General features: G+C 49.4%; 1 protein-coding gene across 1 annotated transcript in view; it reads right to left on the bottom strand.

Moving 5' to 3' along the window:
- Window positions 1-16310, bottom strand: part of CACNA2D2 (calcium voltage-gated channel auxiliary subunit alpha2delta 2) — a 193155-nt gene that overhangs the window by 153884 nt on the left and 22961 nt on the right. The window contains exon 2 of the mRNA XM_035546621.2: window positions 14315-14396. Coding sequence (XP_035402514.2) covers window positions 14315-14396 — 82 coding nt within the window. The remainder of the gene's footprint in view (window positions 1-14314; window positions 14397-16310) is intronic.

Here is a 16310-nt window from a genome sequence, read left to right as displayed (position 1 = left end):
CCCCTACGCAGTCAGATGATCCTCGTAAGAACTTTATTAGACAGTTAAACAAGACAAGGAAAAGAAAGTGCCATTCAGTTGCATCAAAAGCTCTCCATTCCCATGACACTCCAAGCTTGCCCAGAGCATTGCCTCTGCTACCACATCCCACCAGCAGCTCCGGAGCTGAAGGCCCTCATGCCCCACAAGGCTGAGCACGCTGCCAGCCAGCAGACCACTCTCCTGGGGATGGGATCCTCCTAGATCCCAGCTTCAGCGTTTTGCTGCTCACATAGAGCACCGCAGGAGTCCCACCGGTTCTGAGCGACAGCTGGGTGGCAAACCCTGCTCCTGTAGCAGTAACTGAGGCCAAGGTCAAGCCCACTGCGAGCACCACCATTATAAGTATGTCATAGAAGATGTAATGACAAACTGCCCTGAATTCATGCCATCACTGTATACAGCACATCACTTAATTTCCCAGAAAAGCCTCTTGGAGAAGCGTATGGGAAGTTTTCCCATGAAAAACGACAGCGCTCGAAGTCTTTCCTAGCTAGAAACCACTCAACAGTATCTGTCACTACTGGCATCTGGGATACAAGCTTCGAAGCAGTTAATCTACAATTTCAGCTGGAACCAGTTTCCTACAGACACTGATATCCAAAGCAGATAATTGTTATTCCAGAATGCAGAATTATTAGACAAGGAAAAAAGGAAAGAAGCCCTTGCAGCAGGTCCAAAGAACAGCACTGCCATGCGCGCATCAGCTCCGAGCACTAGAGTCACAGCCGCTCCTCCTGCGAGCCTTCCACATGCTGACCCACCTGCACGAGTGCTGGTTCTCCTGCAGCACCCGTCCAGACCTGCCACAGATGCATTTAGGATCACTGATTACCCCTTCTGTGGCCTCCCTCAATAGCGGGCTTTTAAGGCAACAGATAATGCAATGCTTCACAGCCTGCTCATAAACCACCAAGACAAGCTGCCAGCTAGGTCCCAAGCTGGAAAAAAACACCAAGGCCAGAAGTTTTCACCTGAAAAAAGACCATCTTTTATGTCTTTTGGGAGGGGGCGGGGGAGGGCAATGACTCCTTGTCTCCTTGAAATTGGAGCTAAGAAGGATGGAGAAAAATAGCACGAACTAGAGAGGAGGAAAGAGGAAAGCCAGCCTTTCTGTGCAAGGCCACCAAGATGCCGACTGGGTGACCATGCCCCCGGAGCAGCAGCATGTAAGCAGGCGGCAGGTATCACACCTGCTGACCCCTCAGCTTCTGCCCTCCGGCAGCAGGCACGAGGCAGAACAGGGTCTGTAAGAGCCCACACCCCCCTCGGGCACCGAGGAGCGCAGCGTCCCCCTCCCGAGCTCTCTCCCTGGGCAGCAGCTAAGGGGCAGGCGGGGACCCAGTGCTGGACCCCGCTCCCGCAGAGGGAGCTGCCAGGGCAGCACATCCCCCAGGTGTGTGTGCAAGCCATGTGTGCAGGTCTGTGTTGGTACAGCTGTACCGTTAGCACTGGGCTCAGGCTTCTCAGCTGCGCTAATTAATTGCTTAAGGAGTTCTCCCCATCTCACCAGGGTGCAGAGCGAGCAGCTGCCCGCTGCTCTACCCACTGCCACAGTCATGTTACCTGCGTTGTCTTGAGGAGCTGCTAAAGCTGGTCTCCCCTTCTGTCCCCTTGGCATTCACCACATGCTCCTGCTCTGTCCTTCCAAGGGCTAAGCGAAGAGAGCCAATTCGGAGCGAGACTTGAGAAGCTAGCACTTCCTTCCTCTGTCCTCATCACCTCCCCATCTCCATCACCCCAACCACCAGCAGGGGCCTCAGCCAGCCTGCAGGGTTTCTGAGGGCAAGGCTGGCTCCTCATCCTGACATCCCAGCACACTGCTGCCAAGAACATGCACAAACCACCCCCCTAACACAGCTTTCCCCTGTACTCAGGTACACCTTAAAGTCTGATAGGGACAGCCCACATAATAATGAAACCAACTGTTTTTGGGGACCACAACTGGGCAGGAGCTACCTGTTGTTTGAACGAGCACTTCTTATCTTCCAGGCTTGCCTTCAGAGTCCTGAAGACCACTGCTGGTTATTTTTCAGGGTGAACCACCAGCCTGTGCAGAGCGGACCAGGGAGCTCACACCTGCGTCCGGCAGAAGGGCACCCAGGTGGCTGTGGGTGCAGGCACCGCAGCACACCTCTCATGACTGCCACCTCCTGCTACAACAACGGTCGCAACTCGCTCTGGGTACCAGCATATGTTTTAGAGATGAATCATATTGTAACCCATATGTTAGGAAGACAGGCCAGACTCCTGAAAGAGTGGGGCTAGGAGATGGTTTCTGCTAGCAGAGGACTTTCAGTTGGAGGTCTGCATTGAAGTTGTTATATCTACAGCTGCGATGAAAAATCCTTTCTTAATGCTGTTTTGCAATAGCGGGAGTCTGAGTCCTTACTGAGTTGTATAAGCAGAGAGGCCAAGTTGAGAAGTGCTGAAAAACTGCAATTCCCTTCCCTCCTTTGGGGTGCCGCAGGTCAAGGCAGAAGCACGACAGCAAGGAAGTTAGCCCTGATGCTGCATTTGCTCTGTGGGATATGCAGAGATCAACTAGTCCCCGGGCCATCATTCTGGCATCTTTTATGACCACTAAACTCTTTTAAAAGAAAAAGGTTTTAATAAAAGAGTTAGCAGACAATCCAAATGTCAGAGTGAAAATCCGGAACAAGGTTAAGGATTCCTTTTTTCCCTTCCATACAGCTGCACTAGAGGTGAATGAACACCAGAGCGTTTTGATTTCCTGCCTGGTTTCAATAAATGTTGCACTCCCAGGCACCCAAGGGACTGCTGTGGTTTGTCAAAACCAATTAATTTTCTTCCACAGAATGCTTCGGGCACCTCAAAATGTCGTTCAAGAGCTAGCACACATCTAAGGAGGAGGGAAAACTAGCAATCGAGCGCTGCTCAGGCACTGCATCAGGAGCACAGCCCTGCAAACTCTCACCAACAGCAGAGGCGAGGCAAGAACCAAGGCACATCACCTGCTGATGGGAGGGAGCCGAGCGCAGAGTTGCAGAGAAAACACCACGTTATAAACCCCATGAATATAAAAAAGAAGCTGCCACTTGTGAAACATGCCAGAAATAAAGTTTCCTAAGGGAGAATTCAAAGCTGAGGGTTTGTCTTTCTCACTTGTATTTCCTAGGATCCATTGCTCAGTTCTGATAGATGTAGTAATGAGCCAGAGGTGACAAACTGAACAGTTATTAAGGAAGACAAGTCTTTGAGTCGGGATTCCCAGGTTCCCTTCCCAGCCCTCCATCAGACTCAGTGTGCAGAGGAGGGATTTCCCTCGTCTAAGCCTCAATTTACCTACTTACAGCGTACAGACTGTAACGTTTTCCTTTCCTATATTGGGAAGCGAGAGCGAACTTGTTTGCAAGTAATTTTAATAATCAGCCATGAAATGCACTAGATGTAAGCATGGTATTATCATGCTATGATTTCTTTTTCAATGAACAACAAGACTCAGAGCATAAGAATATATTGGAGCTATCATTTATACTCAGAATCAGACATATGCTGTTTTGATGCTGTGAATGCTCTCTGTGTATATACCTCATGTCTGTTATCACTAGATGTAAAGCAGCCATCTCTTCCCCCACTACAAAAGGAAGGAAGAACGTGATTTTCCAAAGTGCTAATGCTCTGCAGAAGGGGCACAGGACAAAAGTCAGGTTGAATTTTAAACACATTGTCTTGAGCATCCTAGGTTCACCCTGCTAGGGCAAGAAACAAGCAACTGTTGATGCTCCCCACAAGCAGTACCATAAGGCCAATCAGTGCCAGGGGAACCTGGAACTGAGGCTCCTTAGAAGATCCCAGGTCCCTAACCTCAGGTCCAGCGTCATTCTTGATAAACAGAATGAAAGAACTTTCAGAATTTAAAACGACAGCATGCAGAGCAGTGAAGCGAGTTTTCCAGTGTAACTGATCTTTAGAAGAACCAGGAATAAATCCACCTTTCTTTCCTTCTGTTCACCAGCCACAGTATGTTCAACGGCCTGTTTGTTTTAAAGAGTAACCCAACATTTATCATTACAATATTGTATGCTCCTCAATATAACATAACCCCATCAATATCACATAACCCCCTGCTGTCTCGTCCTTCTCTATTTACCTGACCTTACAGTCCCAGCAGGGAACAGAAAACCTGCTCCCTTCCTCCTAGCGACAAGCGGAGGCTTTGCTTGGGCATCCAACGGATGAGAATTAATGCTACTGCTTACACAGTCCCTAGAGTGGCTTCTCTGACACGTACAAGCACCTACATCCTGCCACCCATCGTCCAAGGTATCACCTGGGCATTTAGGGAACTGCCCTGGTAGAAACAGCCGTGCCTCTAATTCACAGCATCTCTTTGCACAGAGAAATCCCATGTTTCATTCAGACCAGGTTTTTCTCCGCACTTTCATTTAATGTGTATACTATGGTCAGTGCCCCCAGAACATGACGCTGTTGGTTGTGGTAGGTGCTGAACAAAGACATCTGTCCCAGATGCTTACAGGTATGAAAGGTCAATTAAAAAAAACAAAAACAGTAAAACCAGAAGCCCCATGAGTAACTGAATCAAAAGCACCAGACAAATAAAAATCCCCAAAGGCGAAACAGAACCCTCCCCCCCCCCCGGAATGTATCAGAACAAGGAGATGCTGCACTTGTGTCAGTTGGAGCTACTCAGCCCAAGAGAGCAACAGAAGGAAAACAAGAATCCATAACCCCAGCATCGCCTTCCTGCTTCATCTCCTTCCTTCACCTGCTCACCTTCCTGACATCCTCAGCCTTTGAGTAAAGCTCTCCGATGTAAGCAGACCAGCAGGATTTTCAATGAGAACAGGCTGGTCTAATATCACACTCCACTATCTCTCTCCCCCCTTCTAGTAGTATTTTGACTCTAAATAATTAGAAGGATATAAGTAACAAAACCAGCAGAATCATTGCGGGCCAATAGGCCAGCACTGCTGGGTGTTTGAAATAAGGGTGCCATTCAAGTTATTCACATCAGGTGTCAAAGGTAATCTGTTGTAATGAGAAACAGTAAACATGCTCACTTAACATGCAAGACTGCACCTGCAGTTTACCAGGCTTAAGCCACACTAAAACAAAAACCACAAATGGGCCTTTGAAAGCTCACCTCTGCTGTGTTCTCCCCCACCTTTCCAGCCCTCCTTCATTGCTTCGTACAGAATGACAGAGAAATGACATTGTATTGCTTCCCCCATACAATAACCCTGAATATCTAACAACAGTTTCCTTCCCTAAAGCTTTTAGTGCAGCTGCACATTTCAACACAGGCTGCTCTGCAGTCCAGCATTTGAAAGTGCCTGATCAGCTGCAAGGAACATGGGATTCGGCAGGGTCTGATCCCAAGTGCTGACCCCACCAACCTACCAGGGAGAGAACCACACGACCACCCGCAGCCTATAAATAATGTCTAAAACCTGAAACTATGATGGAACACACATACATATTTTATTTTCTATCTTGACGTGTGATGGAGTTACGTTTTTGGTTACCAGCTCCACTCACAGGAGACTGAATCCCAGGCTACATCAATTCCCCTGGGAATGAAAGGGAAAAGAACCATCTGGAGAGAACAATAAAACAATTAACTTTCCATTAAAGAATAATCTATGTCTGTTTGTAAAGCAGCAAACTTTGATGATCTCCACCTAATTATTCATTTCGCATTCCGGTAGGGCTGGTCTAGATTTTGCCTGTTGGTTTTGAACAGGTAAGGGTGTGAGGACCACACAGCCTCCTCCGGCTAGGGGCAGGACAGCCAGGCCAAGACATCTCTGGAAACGTTAACCAAGGTCTCATCGTCCCCAAGGCTTCACACGGCTGCATAATGGCAACACCACCAACTGCAGCAGTTTGCTGAATATTCATGAGGATCGCACCCACGTGGCTGCGGACTGGAGAAGTACGTCGGATGCGTTTTTGGACCCAACGTGCAGAGAAGCACACTCAGGAACGTGCGCACCTGAACATCAGTCTGTTGAATACTGGGCTCGTTTCACTTGTCGCTGACAGCAGTATAAATCAGAAATGACTCCATAAAACTCAGCAGCAATCCCCTCTGCTTTTGCTAACTCACCAACTAACTGCAAGTATATTATCTTTCCGGAGTAATTCTGTAGAGTGAAAAGGTTCAAAGCGAGGGCTTTAAGGACTGCTTCTGTGCCTGTTACCCCTCCACACACATCCCCCTCAGGACACATGCTGTACACCTGATGGAGAGCGGCCTGGGCCACACCACATGTTTGTTACGTGGCCTCGGGCAGCTTGACCACCTGCCTCAGTTTCCCAGTGGGTAACACCGATGAGCCAGTACGCATGCGTGCCTGCACCTCCTTCCCCTTTGCACTCTGCTTTCCAGCCAAAGGTTTCAAACAATTGGGAAGGACCAAATATAGTTTAAACTAAAATTCACTAGAGCATAAAAACCCCTTTTCGACCACCCAGGCCACTCCTTTAGAAAACCCACCTGGCACTCTCAGCTTTCCAGTCTGAGAACTCGCGCACCTAAGAGCTGGCAAACAGCGGGACGGTGCTGGGCAATGGTTTGCTGCTGCTGCTGACTGCCAGAGTCAGGCTCCATGAAACAGCGCGGGTGAGACTAGCCCAAAGGCCTTTTAGCCTCAGACTTCCAGCCTGCCCTTCCCCTACAACCATAAGCCTCATCTTCCTCTGCCAAGTACGTCTGCTCTCTCAAAGCAGGGCTCCTATGTCGGCAGCAGCCTGGCCACGCACAGCACGGGCACGGTGGCTCGGGGCAGGGCCACGTGCAGCTATAAATTATTCATGCACGTTACTCAAATTATGCAAATGTACAAAAAGCTGCAGCATATGTTTCCCTGACATCTTCCCTTCCAGTATGGATGCGATGTGGTTCTCGCAGGGAGGAAGAGGGGAAAAGTAAGACGATGGGTGCATGGGGCTGGCAGTGGAAGGCACCAGCCTGCACAAAGGGTGAGGGAGAATCTCCCTTCCCGAACCAAGCTGCCGCACGGACAAGCACGTTGCCCTCCTTGCATGGCCGGTGCTGAGCAGTGCTGAGGCTGCTGAACGGCCCAGGCAGATTAAAATAAACCCAAGCTGTTTGGAACGGGAACGCGTTTATCTGGCATCGCGCACTTCCTCTTATCAAGCACGGGGAGAGCACAGCAACAGCGTGCAGAAGTGGGCTGGGGGGAGACGGGGAGAAGAACAACGAGCACCAGGCAGACACGTGCAGGCTCTGCCCTCGGACCCCTCCTCTCTGCCCCAAGCACACAACACAGGCGTCAGGCTCTGCTTCTCCCCAGCCTGCAGCAGGAGGTGGACATCTCGAAAGGAAACAGCCAGGTGTGCTCTGCTGCAGAGTCCTGCAGTCCAGTCTGCACATCGTGGTGCTGGACTGAGTCTCGGGAGGCTGGCATCCCACTCCCAACTCTGCCACGAGGCTCAGGTGTCCAAGGAGCAGAGCTCTGCCCTCCTCTCAGGGCCTGCCCTACCCAGCAGCTGCACAGAACAGACGCATTCCTCAGTGCATGCAGAGCACAGTGCAGCGACTCTCTAACAGGGTTCATTTAAAGGTACCATAAACGCTGCCCAAATTCTCCATGCCTACTGAACAACTGAGTAACTGTTTCTATACCCAGGGATAACAAGAGTGAGCAGAACAGGCATGACACATCTCCTAGGAAGACCTAGGCTACATTACTATTATGCCAATAGTTAGCCAAGATCAAAAAGGTGAAGAGAAAACCTTTGCAGCCCCTTTGATAGAAGCATCTTACCTCCCAGTGCTGGCATTAAGACAACACTAGCTCTGTACCAGCAGTCTTGTAGGGGCTGTGCTCCCGTAGCCACGTGAAACGCTTGGCACTGCAGAGACCCCATCACAGGAGGGGAGCTACTGCAAGCGACTGCAGCAGTGTTTGAGGTGGATGCTGCTTCAGCTCTTCAGATCCAAGCCAGAACTCTACTTGTATGTGGTGGGGTTGTGCTTTTGTTTTTGTTTTTTTTTTAAACCAAGTTCTTGTTTTTGCAGGGCTCAACCACAGTTCCTCACCTGTGGCTGCCTCAACTCAAAGATGGCCACATTTTGAAAACCAGAGGTGAAACATCAGAGGAGTGCTGAGCAGAAGGGACAGGCAGCTGCTGTGAGGCAGACAATGGTGTGGGGACACCTGCACAGACCCTGGTCTCTGTGCCCCCAGCCAGCAGGATTTGTCCTCCCCTTTCACAAGAGACCAGATCAATGAACTGCAGCACTGCTGCCAGGCAGAGATGCCAAACTGGCAAAAACAAAGCTGAGAAAACAGCATAAGGTAGCAAGCGAGAACAGAAGATAAAGAAATGAAAATGCACTCAAGTAAAATGAGATGTTGATTACAAGGACAAAGTCCATCCACTTCTGCCATAGCACTTGCAGCAGAGCCCTGGAGGGCCATCTGGACTTTTACGGACCAGGTGTTCCCTCAGTGCCATCAGAAGCTAAACCCAGCAACATCCGCACCCCCCTGCCAGCACCCGCTCATATGCGGGTGAGGCAGATCCAAGCACTGCCTCTGACCTCCCTAGGGAAGAGGGAACGTGGTTACAAAAACAGCTGGTTGGACTTCAAAGTGGCCCATTAGCTCTGCTCATCCAAGCCACAGACAGACCCAGCTCTGCTACCCACCTGCTCCTGCTAACGCCCTCCTGCGAAACTGGGAAAGGCACAGAAAAGTGCAGGAAGGGAGCTCAGCACTTACACAGCTTAGTTTTTTCCCCAGCTATTGTGAAGGCTTTGGTTTCCTCAGTAATTTTCAAAGAAACTAGCCCATTAACAGGCAGCCACAGATAAAAAATGCTGAGGAGGAGGAGGAGGAGGAGGAGGTCTGACGAGCTAGCTGCTCACTTCAGGAGACACAGGATCTAACAATTTAGGTAACAAGCAAGAGGAGACTGGCAGCCTCAGCCCACTGCACCAAAGGAAGCTCACAACAACCCCAGGTGGTGGCTTTGGCTGGTCCCACCACAAGCACCAGCACAGCACCAGTAAGTCAGGGCATGCTGCACCAGCACAGGATGGAAGCAGCAGAGCTCCAGCATCAGGCCTGTGGATGGATTTGCGAAGGGACACAGAGAGGCATGGCAACAGCAGTGCAGAGACCCATGCCCAGCACCAGCCCCAAATCTGCACTGCACATTGTTCATCCTGCCTCAGCGCTCTCAAACACAGTCTGCCCTGCAGTGGGTTTTAGAATCACAGAATCGTTCAGGTTGGAAAAGACCTCCAAGATCATCTGGTCCAACCATCACCCTACCACCAGTGTCACCCACTAAACCATGTCCCCAAGCACCACGTCCAACCTTTCCTTAAACACCCCCAGGGACGGTGACTCCACCACCTCCCTGGGCAACCCGTCCCAATGCCTGACTGCTCCTCCTGAGAAGAAATGTCTCCTCATCTCCAACCTGAACCTCCCCTGGCACAACTTGAGGCCATTCCCTCTAGTCCTATCACTAGTTAACCTGTGAGAAGAGGCCGACCCCCAGCTCCCCACACCTTCCTTTCAGGTAGCTGCAGAGAGCAATAAGGTCTCCCCTGAGCCTCCTCTTCTCCAGACTAAACACTCCCAGTGCCCTCAGCCACTCCCCATAGGACTTGTGTCCCAGGCCCTTCACCAGCTTCGTAGCCCTTCTCTGGACACGCTCCAGGGCCTCGATGCCCTTCTTGGGGCCCAAAGCTGAACACAGCACCCGAGGTGCGGCCTCACCAGAGTAGAGGGGGATGATCACCTCCCTGGCCCTGCCGGCTGCACTATTCCTGACACTAACCAGGATGCCATTGGCCTTCTTGGCCCCTTGGGCACGCTGCTGGCTCATGTCCAGGTGAGCATCAACCAGCACCCCCAGATCCTTTTCCTCTGCACAGCCTTCCAGCCACTCTGCCCCCAGCCTGTAGCGCTGCATGGGGTTGTTGTGGCCAAAGTGCAGGACCCAGCACTTGGCCATGTTGAACCTCATCCCATTGGCCTCTGCCCATCGACCCGTCCTGTCCAGGTCCCTCTGCAGGGCCTTCCCACCCTCCGGCAGATCGACACTTCCACCCAGCTTGGTGTTGTCTGCAAGCTTACTGAGGGTGCACTCAATTCCCTCATCCAAATCATCAATAAAGATATTAAAGAGGACGGGCCCCAACACCAACCCCTGGGGAACACCACTGGTGACCGGTCACCAGCTGGATTTCACTCTGTTCACCACCACTCTCTGAGCCCGGCCGTGCAGCCAGTTTTTAACCCAGCAAAGTGTGTACCTGTCCAAGCCACGGGCTGCCAGCTTCTCCAGGAGAATGCTGTGGGATACCATGTCAAAGGCCATGCTGAAGTGTAGGTAGACAATGTCAACAGCCTTTCCCTCATCCACCAGGCGAGTCACCCGGTCAAAGAAGGAGATGAGGTTGGTCAGACAGGACTTGCCTTTCATGAACCTATGATGGCCGGGCCTGATCCCCAGGTTGTCCTGAATATGCCACCTCATTACATTCAAAATGAGCTGTTCCATCACCTTTCCTGGCACTGAGGTCTGGCTGACAGGCCTGTAGTTCCCCCCAGGTCCTCCTTACAACCCTTCTTATAGATGCTACATTTTGCAGCATAAGCACTGGAAAAATAGCAAACTCATTGACTTTGGTCAAAAGTGAACAACATTTACTTGTGCCAAAATACTGGAAGAAACAGAAATTTGGTGCACTGTAGCAGGAAATGCCAAAACCAAACATTTTTTGTCCTACAAAGTAATGAAGAGTCCACCGCAGCCATGGAGAAGGTCACTAAGAAAGAGATAGAAGTCAGGGAACTGGATTTTTAGTGTAGTATTCTTTACCATAGAATAAAATTATTTGAAGAATTTCATCCTCTTTAGATAGTAGTTTATGGTTCCACATATCGTTGTGCCAGCCAGTTATATTTGTACAGATTTCTGCTCTCTATTTCTGGTGATCCACGAGGGCAGCGAGGACAGGGAGGAAAGGCAGCACGCCCTCATCTCTCCACATGCTGGGATTTGCTTTGAGGCATGCCTGGAGGAACCGGCCAGCCAACGAACACAATGCTGTACCACAAGCATCAACTCCACTGTGCAGGGAATCAGTTCAGCAAGGTCACAGTCCTCCCTACAGCATTCAGATGTACGTGTGGCGACATTTGCGCTTACATGTTTTCAAGGTCTGGACTTCAAGGAGAGAAGCAAGGAGGTGTCTCACACCTGAAAGGCAAGCCCCCGGCATGACCCTGTTGCATCTCAGAGCTTCTCACCCTCCTCTAATTGCCACAGAAAAGCACTCTGCTCCAGCAGAGAAACATCTGAAAGGAGTAAGCTTGGATAATCTCCCCAGAAGCACGAGATGACTGCCTCTTCAACCTGCACGAGGGGAGCAAAGCAGCGACATCTGATGCTTAGTACCCCAACTCTAAGAAATTACTTCAGAGTTAAAATAAAAACCCTTCTTGGGTGGGCAGCACTCCAGCAAGATAAAATATTCAGCACCATTATGTTCCCGGACACCATATTTCTGACAATAAATTTCATGCCTCATATGCCACAACAGTTATACGATTTCAGTCAATAACCGAAGAACAGGTCTACATCCACTCACAGCAACTCAAGAAAAAGTATAAGTACACCTGACAAAACCTTAAGGAGCGTATTTCATTATCGTTCACCAGTCTGTCACAATGCCAGCTGGGCCCCAGCTGAGCAGGGAAGCTCCATGCCTGGCACAGCACCATCCCCAGTGCTCCCAGGCTGCACGAGCACGTCCCACTGTCAGCGCCACAGGCTCCTGGCTTCAGAAGGACCAGTTTGGTCTTCTGCGACACCGGAGCTCTGCCCCACCTCTAATACCCCTCCCTATGCACTGCATAGCCCAAGGGACTCTGCAGACACTTGGAATGTCCCAGACTAATGCAGCAAAGCAAACAACATGAGCAAGCTTTGGCTAAAATCAGGCTCTGCTTCCAGGATCTACCTGCCCCATTTGCCTTACTCCTCCTTGCCCCAAACAGAGCTATTCCTCCTTTATGACAAATCTTCCTGAGCAATCCCAGTGGGTACTTCCAGCTAGATGGTTCTTCCAGCTCTTGCTCTTTCTCAGAAAGCAGCTTTGCAGCTTGGTACCCTTCATCCTGCTCGCACGCCTCCATGTCGGTGAAGCTCGTCCAGGTCATGCCCACGCAGTGCCCTTTACAAACACAGACTGAGTTCCAACCCTACAAATTCATTGCCACCCACTAGATTTCCACCATGGTTGCAGCAGAATAGGGATTTATTTTTTTAAATTCATGCCCCCAAGCGGGTTACAGTGCCACTATGACTTTAAGCACTTCCCATACTGCAACCCAGGCACACCTGTGCGGTAAGAGGACTTGCTGTGAGTACAGCTCTGAGTTCTTCAGGATGAAGCACTCCATGTAATTTCACATTAGCATTAGCAAGTAACGCGGTCTTTATGAGAAGTGTAATTCACTCAATATTCCATTTACGAATCAAACCCGAACTCCACATCCCGAGTTCCCCCAAGGAGACCCACAGAAAGCCTCCACTAGGCTTTACTGGTGTTTTAACAGCTGCATGTTAGAATTTTCAGTAGCTTATTTCTTGGCTTCTGGTGGTCTATGCATTCAACAGATACAGTAACTGTGCACAGCTCCTCACTTCAGAGGAAGGTTCCAAAAAAAAGTTAAAGAAAAAAAAACAAACTTCAGTCCTTCTGATGCCAGTTTATCTTGTGTTAATCCACTACAGTGATGCACTATGTTCTACCAGAAGAATTAAGCAGAAAAAGTGGGAAGCTCTCTTACCTGTAATTGACTGACTGGCCAATAGGAGTCAAGTGCTGGCAAATTGGAGGTGTAATTTCTATTTAATTACAGCATTAAAAAAATTACATGATATACCTATTTAACATGCAAAGGAGCAAAATCAAAGCTAATAAGAATAAATTGTAAGAGAGGACATTTACAAAGTGTAGTAGCTTTTTTTTTTTTTTTTTATGTGCTCTGCTAAAGAGTATGGTGCCTGTTGTGCCTATGCACTGCCTGGAAAATTTGCATCCTCGGCTCTGATTCTAACACCTTGCCAACATGCAAGCTGCACTGCGCAAATACACAAATACAATCAAAAAGATCTGGTAAAACCAAAATGGTGTACATGCTCTCCACGCTGCACATGAAGTTTGTATCAGTTCCAGGGAAACGAATGCAAACGAAACCCAGATAAACCATTCTGAAGCTCAAATATGAATGTAAATCAATGGATGAATTATGAAGAGTTTTGCAAGCCTTCAATTAAACTCATTTTAAAATGCATTTAAAAGAAACCAGTGCAACTTCTGCGTTTAGACAATGGATTACAACCAACAGTATAGAATATGAACAACTCTGTTGAAACCAGTACAGCTACTGGTGTAAGAAAGTGAGAGACCCACAAACCACTGGCTTTTAAGAAGAACGTGCCACTGCCATGAGAAAATACAAGTGCCCTCCATGTTTTTTCACCCAAATTTCAACTAATTTGTTTAGTGTTGTCACCCTAATTTCAATTTACTCCATTTCAAAATAGCTAAGCTTGACAACAGTGCTGGGAAGGGGAACCCAGTGGGATCCTAAAGACCCTTTGCACCACAAGTCTCACAGAGCACAACAAAATCCTTCTGTCACTGCCCCAGCCCAGCTCCGAGCCATCGCTGCCAGGACATGCGACAGATCCGGCTCCTGCCACCTGCTGCAGCCAGGCCCCGCGCTAAGCCAGAGGTGGGAGCAGGAGGCAGGGGACGGCATCCATTCTGTTCTGTGGCACCTGAAGACAGAAGCCAGGAGCTACAGCTTTACCTGCAATCTATATTCAAAAACGCAGAACTTTCAACAGCTAGTCAAAATTATCCTTTGAACGCTTCCTTCTTTGTCAACAAAGTTTGGAACTAAAACACAAATTAAACTACCTTCAGTCCCTGGAGGAACAGCTGGGTGGAAGATGCAGTTAGTGTGCCGTATAGAAACACAGGTACATGCTCAGATAGCAGTGACATGCAGCCTTAGAGAAACAGACAGATGCAAAACACACGCACAGCCACACACTTGATGAAGACATCGAATCAACTTGCAACCAGAAGCACAGCCAGCCATGCCCCTGCACATGGAGTGAGCTGAGAGGTGACTTGCTGCAAGTATTCACACAGGTGATTTCTGCAGATGAGAACGTTCATTGCTATGAGGAAGGCAGCACAGGTAAAAGACGGACAGCTTACCCCTCTGAGCTGCTGGACTCCACCAAATATCCTCATCACTCCATCAATCTCCTGCTCCAGCCTTCTGGCCCAGTACTGCATACTGCAAGAGACAGAGAGAACGAGAGGAGGAAAGGGAGAGAAAGAAAGAGAGAAAAAGTCAGAGCCCTGACACTCAGTAGATAAGCAAGGTAATTAAAGGGAGAGGGAGGAAATCAGTGCCCTCAGCTAAGTTAACTGCTCTGTTCCTGCAGCACCGGGTGCGGGCAGAATACCAAGAACTTCTTGGCTTCTGAGAGCTACGGCTGGGGCAGGTTATAAGCTTCAGGACTCCAAAACAATGTATGCAGAAGGCGTCGCAGAGAGAAGAGGGAAGAAGCAGTACAACAAAAATTGCAAAGTGTATTTTTTTTCCTTCGTATATTAACGGTTGCAGTAGCTAATTACTTAAGCCCGGAGCGATGAAGGAGGTCAAAGTGCTGCGGCGCCCGCTGCAGAAGACAGCTCGCTGCTGCAGCAGGGATGCAGGACAAGAGGCGCCCGTCCCAGCGCAGCAACAGATCACTGCTGCGGCATGTGGGGGCTGCTTCGGGCCTCGGTGCAGCACCAGCTGAGCCTGGCAGTGACTGCCAGATCCCCTGTGGGGACCTCCTCGGTCCCTCCATCCCGACCCCTGCATAGCAATCCTTCCGACACGCACGATACCCCCGCAAAGTCAGCCACACAGATTTTCGCTTACAGCAATGACATCAAGTTAAAGCAACAGCAAAACCACTCTCCTAAAGCCCCAGAACTCGATAACCCTCCTCCTTTTAATGAGATTTCCAGACTCCAGCCCCTGGCCACGCAAATGTCAAGTCTCCCATCTGGCCTCAAAGATGGATGCTGGATTGCCTCTACCCCACTCATTACCACAGCCGGTGCTTTCTCCACAGCAACATTCGTCCCTAAACACAGCAACGGACAAAGTAGCGAAGGAATAACAGGGACAGAAGGTAAGGCCAGCATCATGACAAAGGGATTGCATGGGCAAGGAGAAGCTGGGAGGGAGCAGAGCAGCTCGGGGTTTTTGCTCTTTCCATCAGTTCACAGAATGTTTTCACTCTTCACACCAAGAGAAGTTCCCCAGACAGTGTACGTGCACTCCTCAGCCCTGCGAAGCCACTGGAGAGGCTTTCCTGGAGGTCAAGAAGCAAAGAAACAACTAAGAAGCGAGTACACAGAGGACTCCTAATTATACAGCGTTGTCCCGAAATGGAGCAAGCTAGGCAAAAATACCAGAGCAGAAACAACCATCAACTCGACACTCGAAGCAGGGCTGAAGCATCACTGGTGGGAAGCAAGGAGACAAAAGGCAGACAGGAGGGACCAGCAGACTGCTACACAGGCCAGCTAATAACAGAGGCTATGGATGAAACCAAAATTTAACCGCACGCTCCAAATCTTCAGCATTTACCAGCATAACTTACTTCATTTCTAACATTTCTGCAGAGGTGACATTGTCTTTTTCCTTTGGAGCTTTACTGGCGAGGAGAGGAAATGCACGCAAGATGACAGGTATAGAAGCCAGCAAGCCCACCTTTCATCCAAAGGAGAGAAAGCAAAGCCTAGCGACTGTCAGTGTAAAGACAAAGGCTCACAAACAGAGCTGGGTGAGGTGAATTTTTTTTCCCCCTCTCCAGTCAAACATTTTATTTGCTATCCAAGGTTTATTCAGGTTGGCCAAAGTTACTCATAAATCTACTGAAGTATTTTTCCCCCATATTATTTATTTCTATATACGTCATTCATTTTAAAATATGCCTTGAAGCACCACAAGTGATTTTATGAGCTCTTTTTTCCCCCAGTTTATCCAGTAAGCCAAAAAAAAAAAAAAAAAATCAATTATATGCCCACACTCAGCCACGGGTCAAAGAAGCCCTGCTGAGGACTTACGGAGCTGACGCCTTCCCTTCGCTTCCAGCTCTGGGTACGATCCTGCCACTCGGTGACACTTGCCTGTGCCAGCTCCCTCCAG

This window comes from Cygnus atratus, chromosome 10 (assembly GCF_013377495.2).
Source record: "Cygnus atratus isolate AKBS03 ecotype Queensland, Australia chromosome 10, CAtr_DNAZoo_HiC_assembly, whole genome shotgun sequence".
In the NCBI taxonomy this organism is placed as follows: domain Eukaryota; kingdom Metazoa; phylum Chordata; class Aves; order Anseriformes; family Anatidae; genus Cygnus; species Cygnus atratus.
Note: the sequence above shows the minus strand (reverse complement) of the source record. Positions and strands in the feature narration are given on the sequence as shown.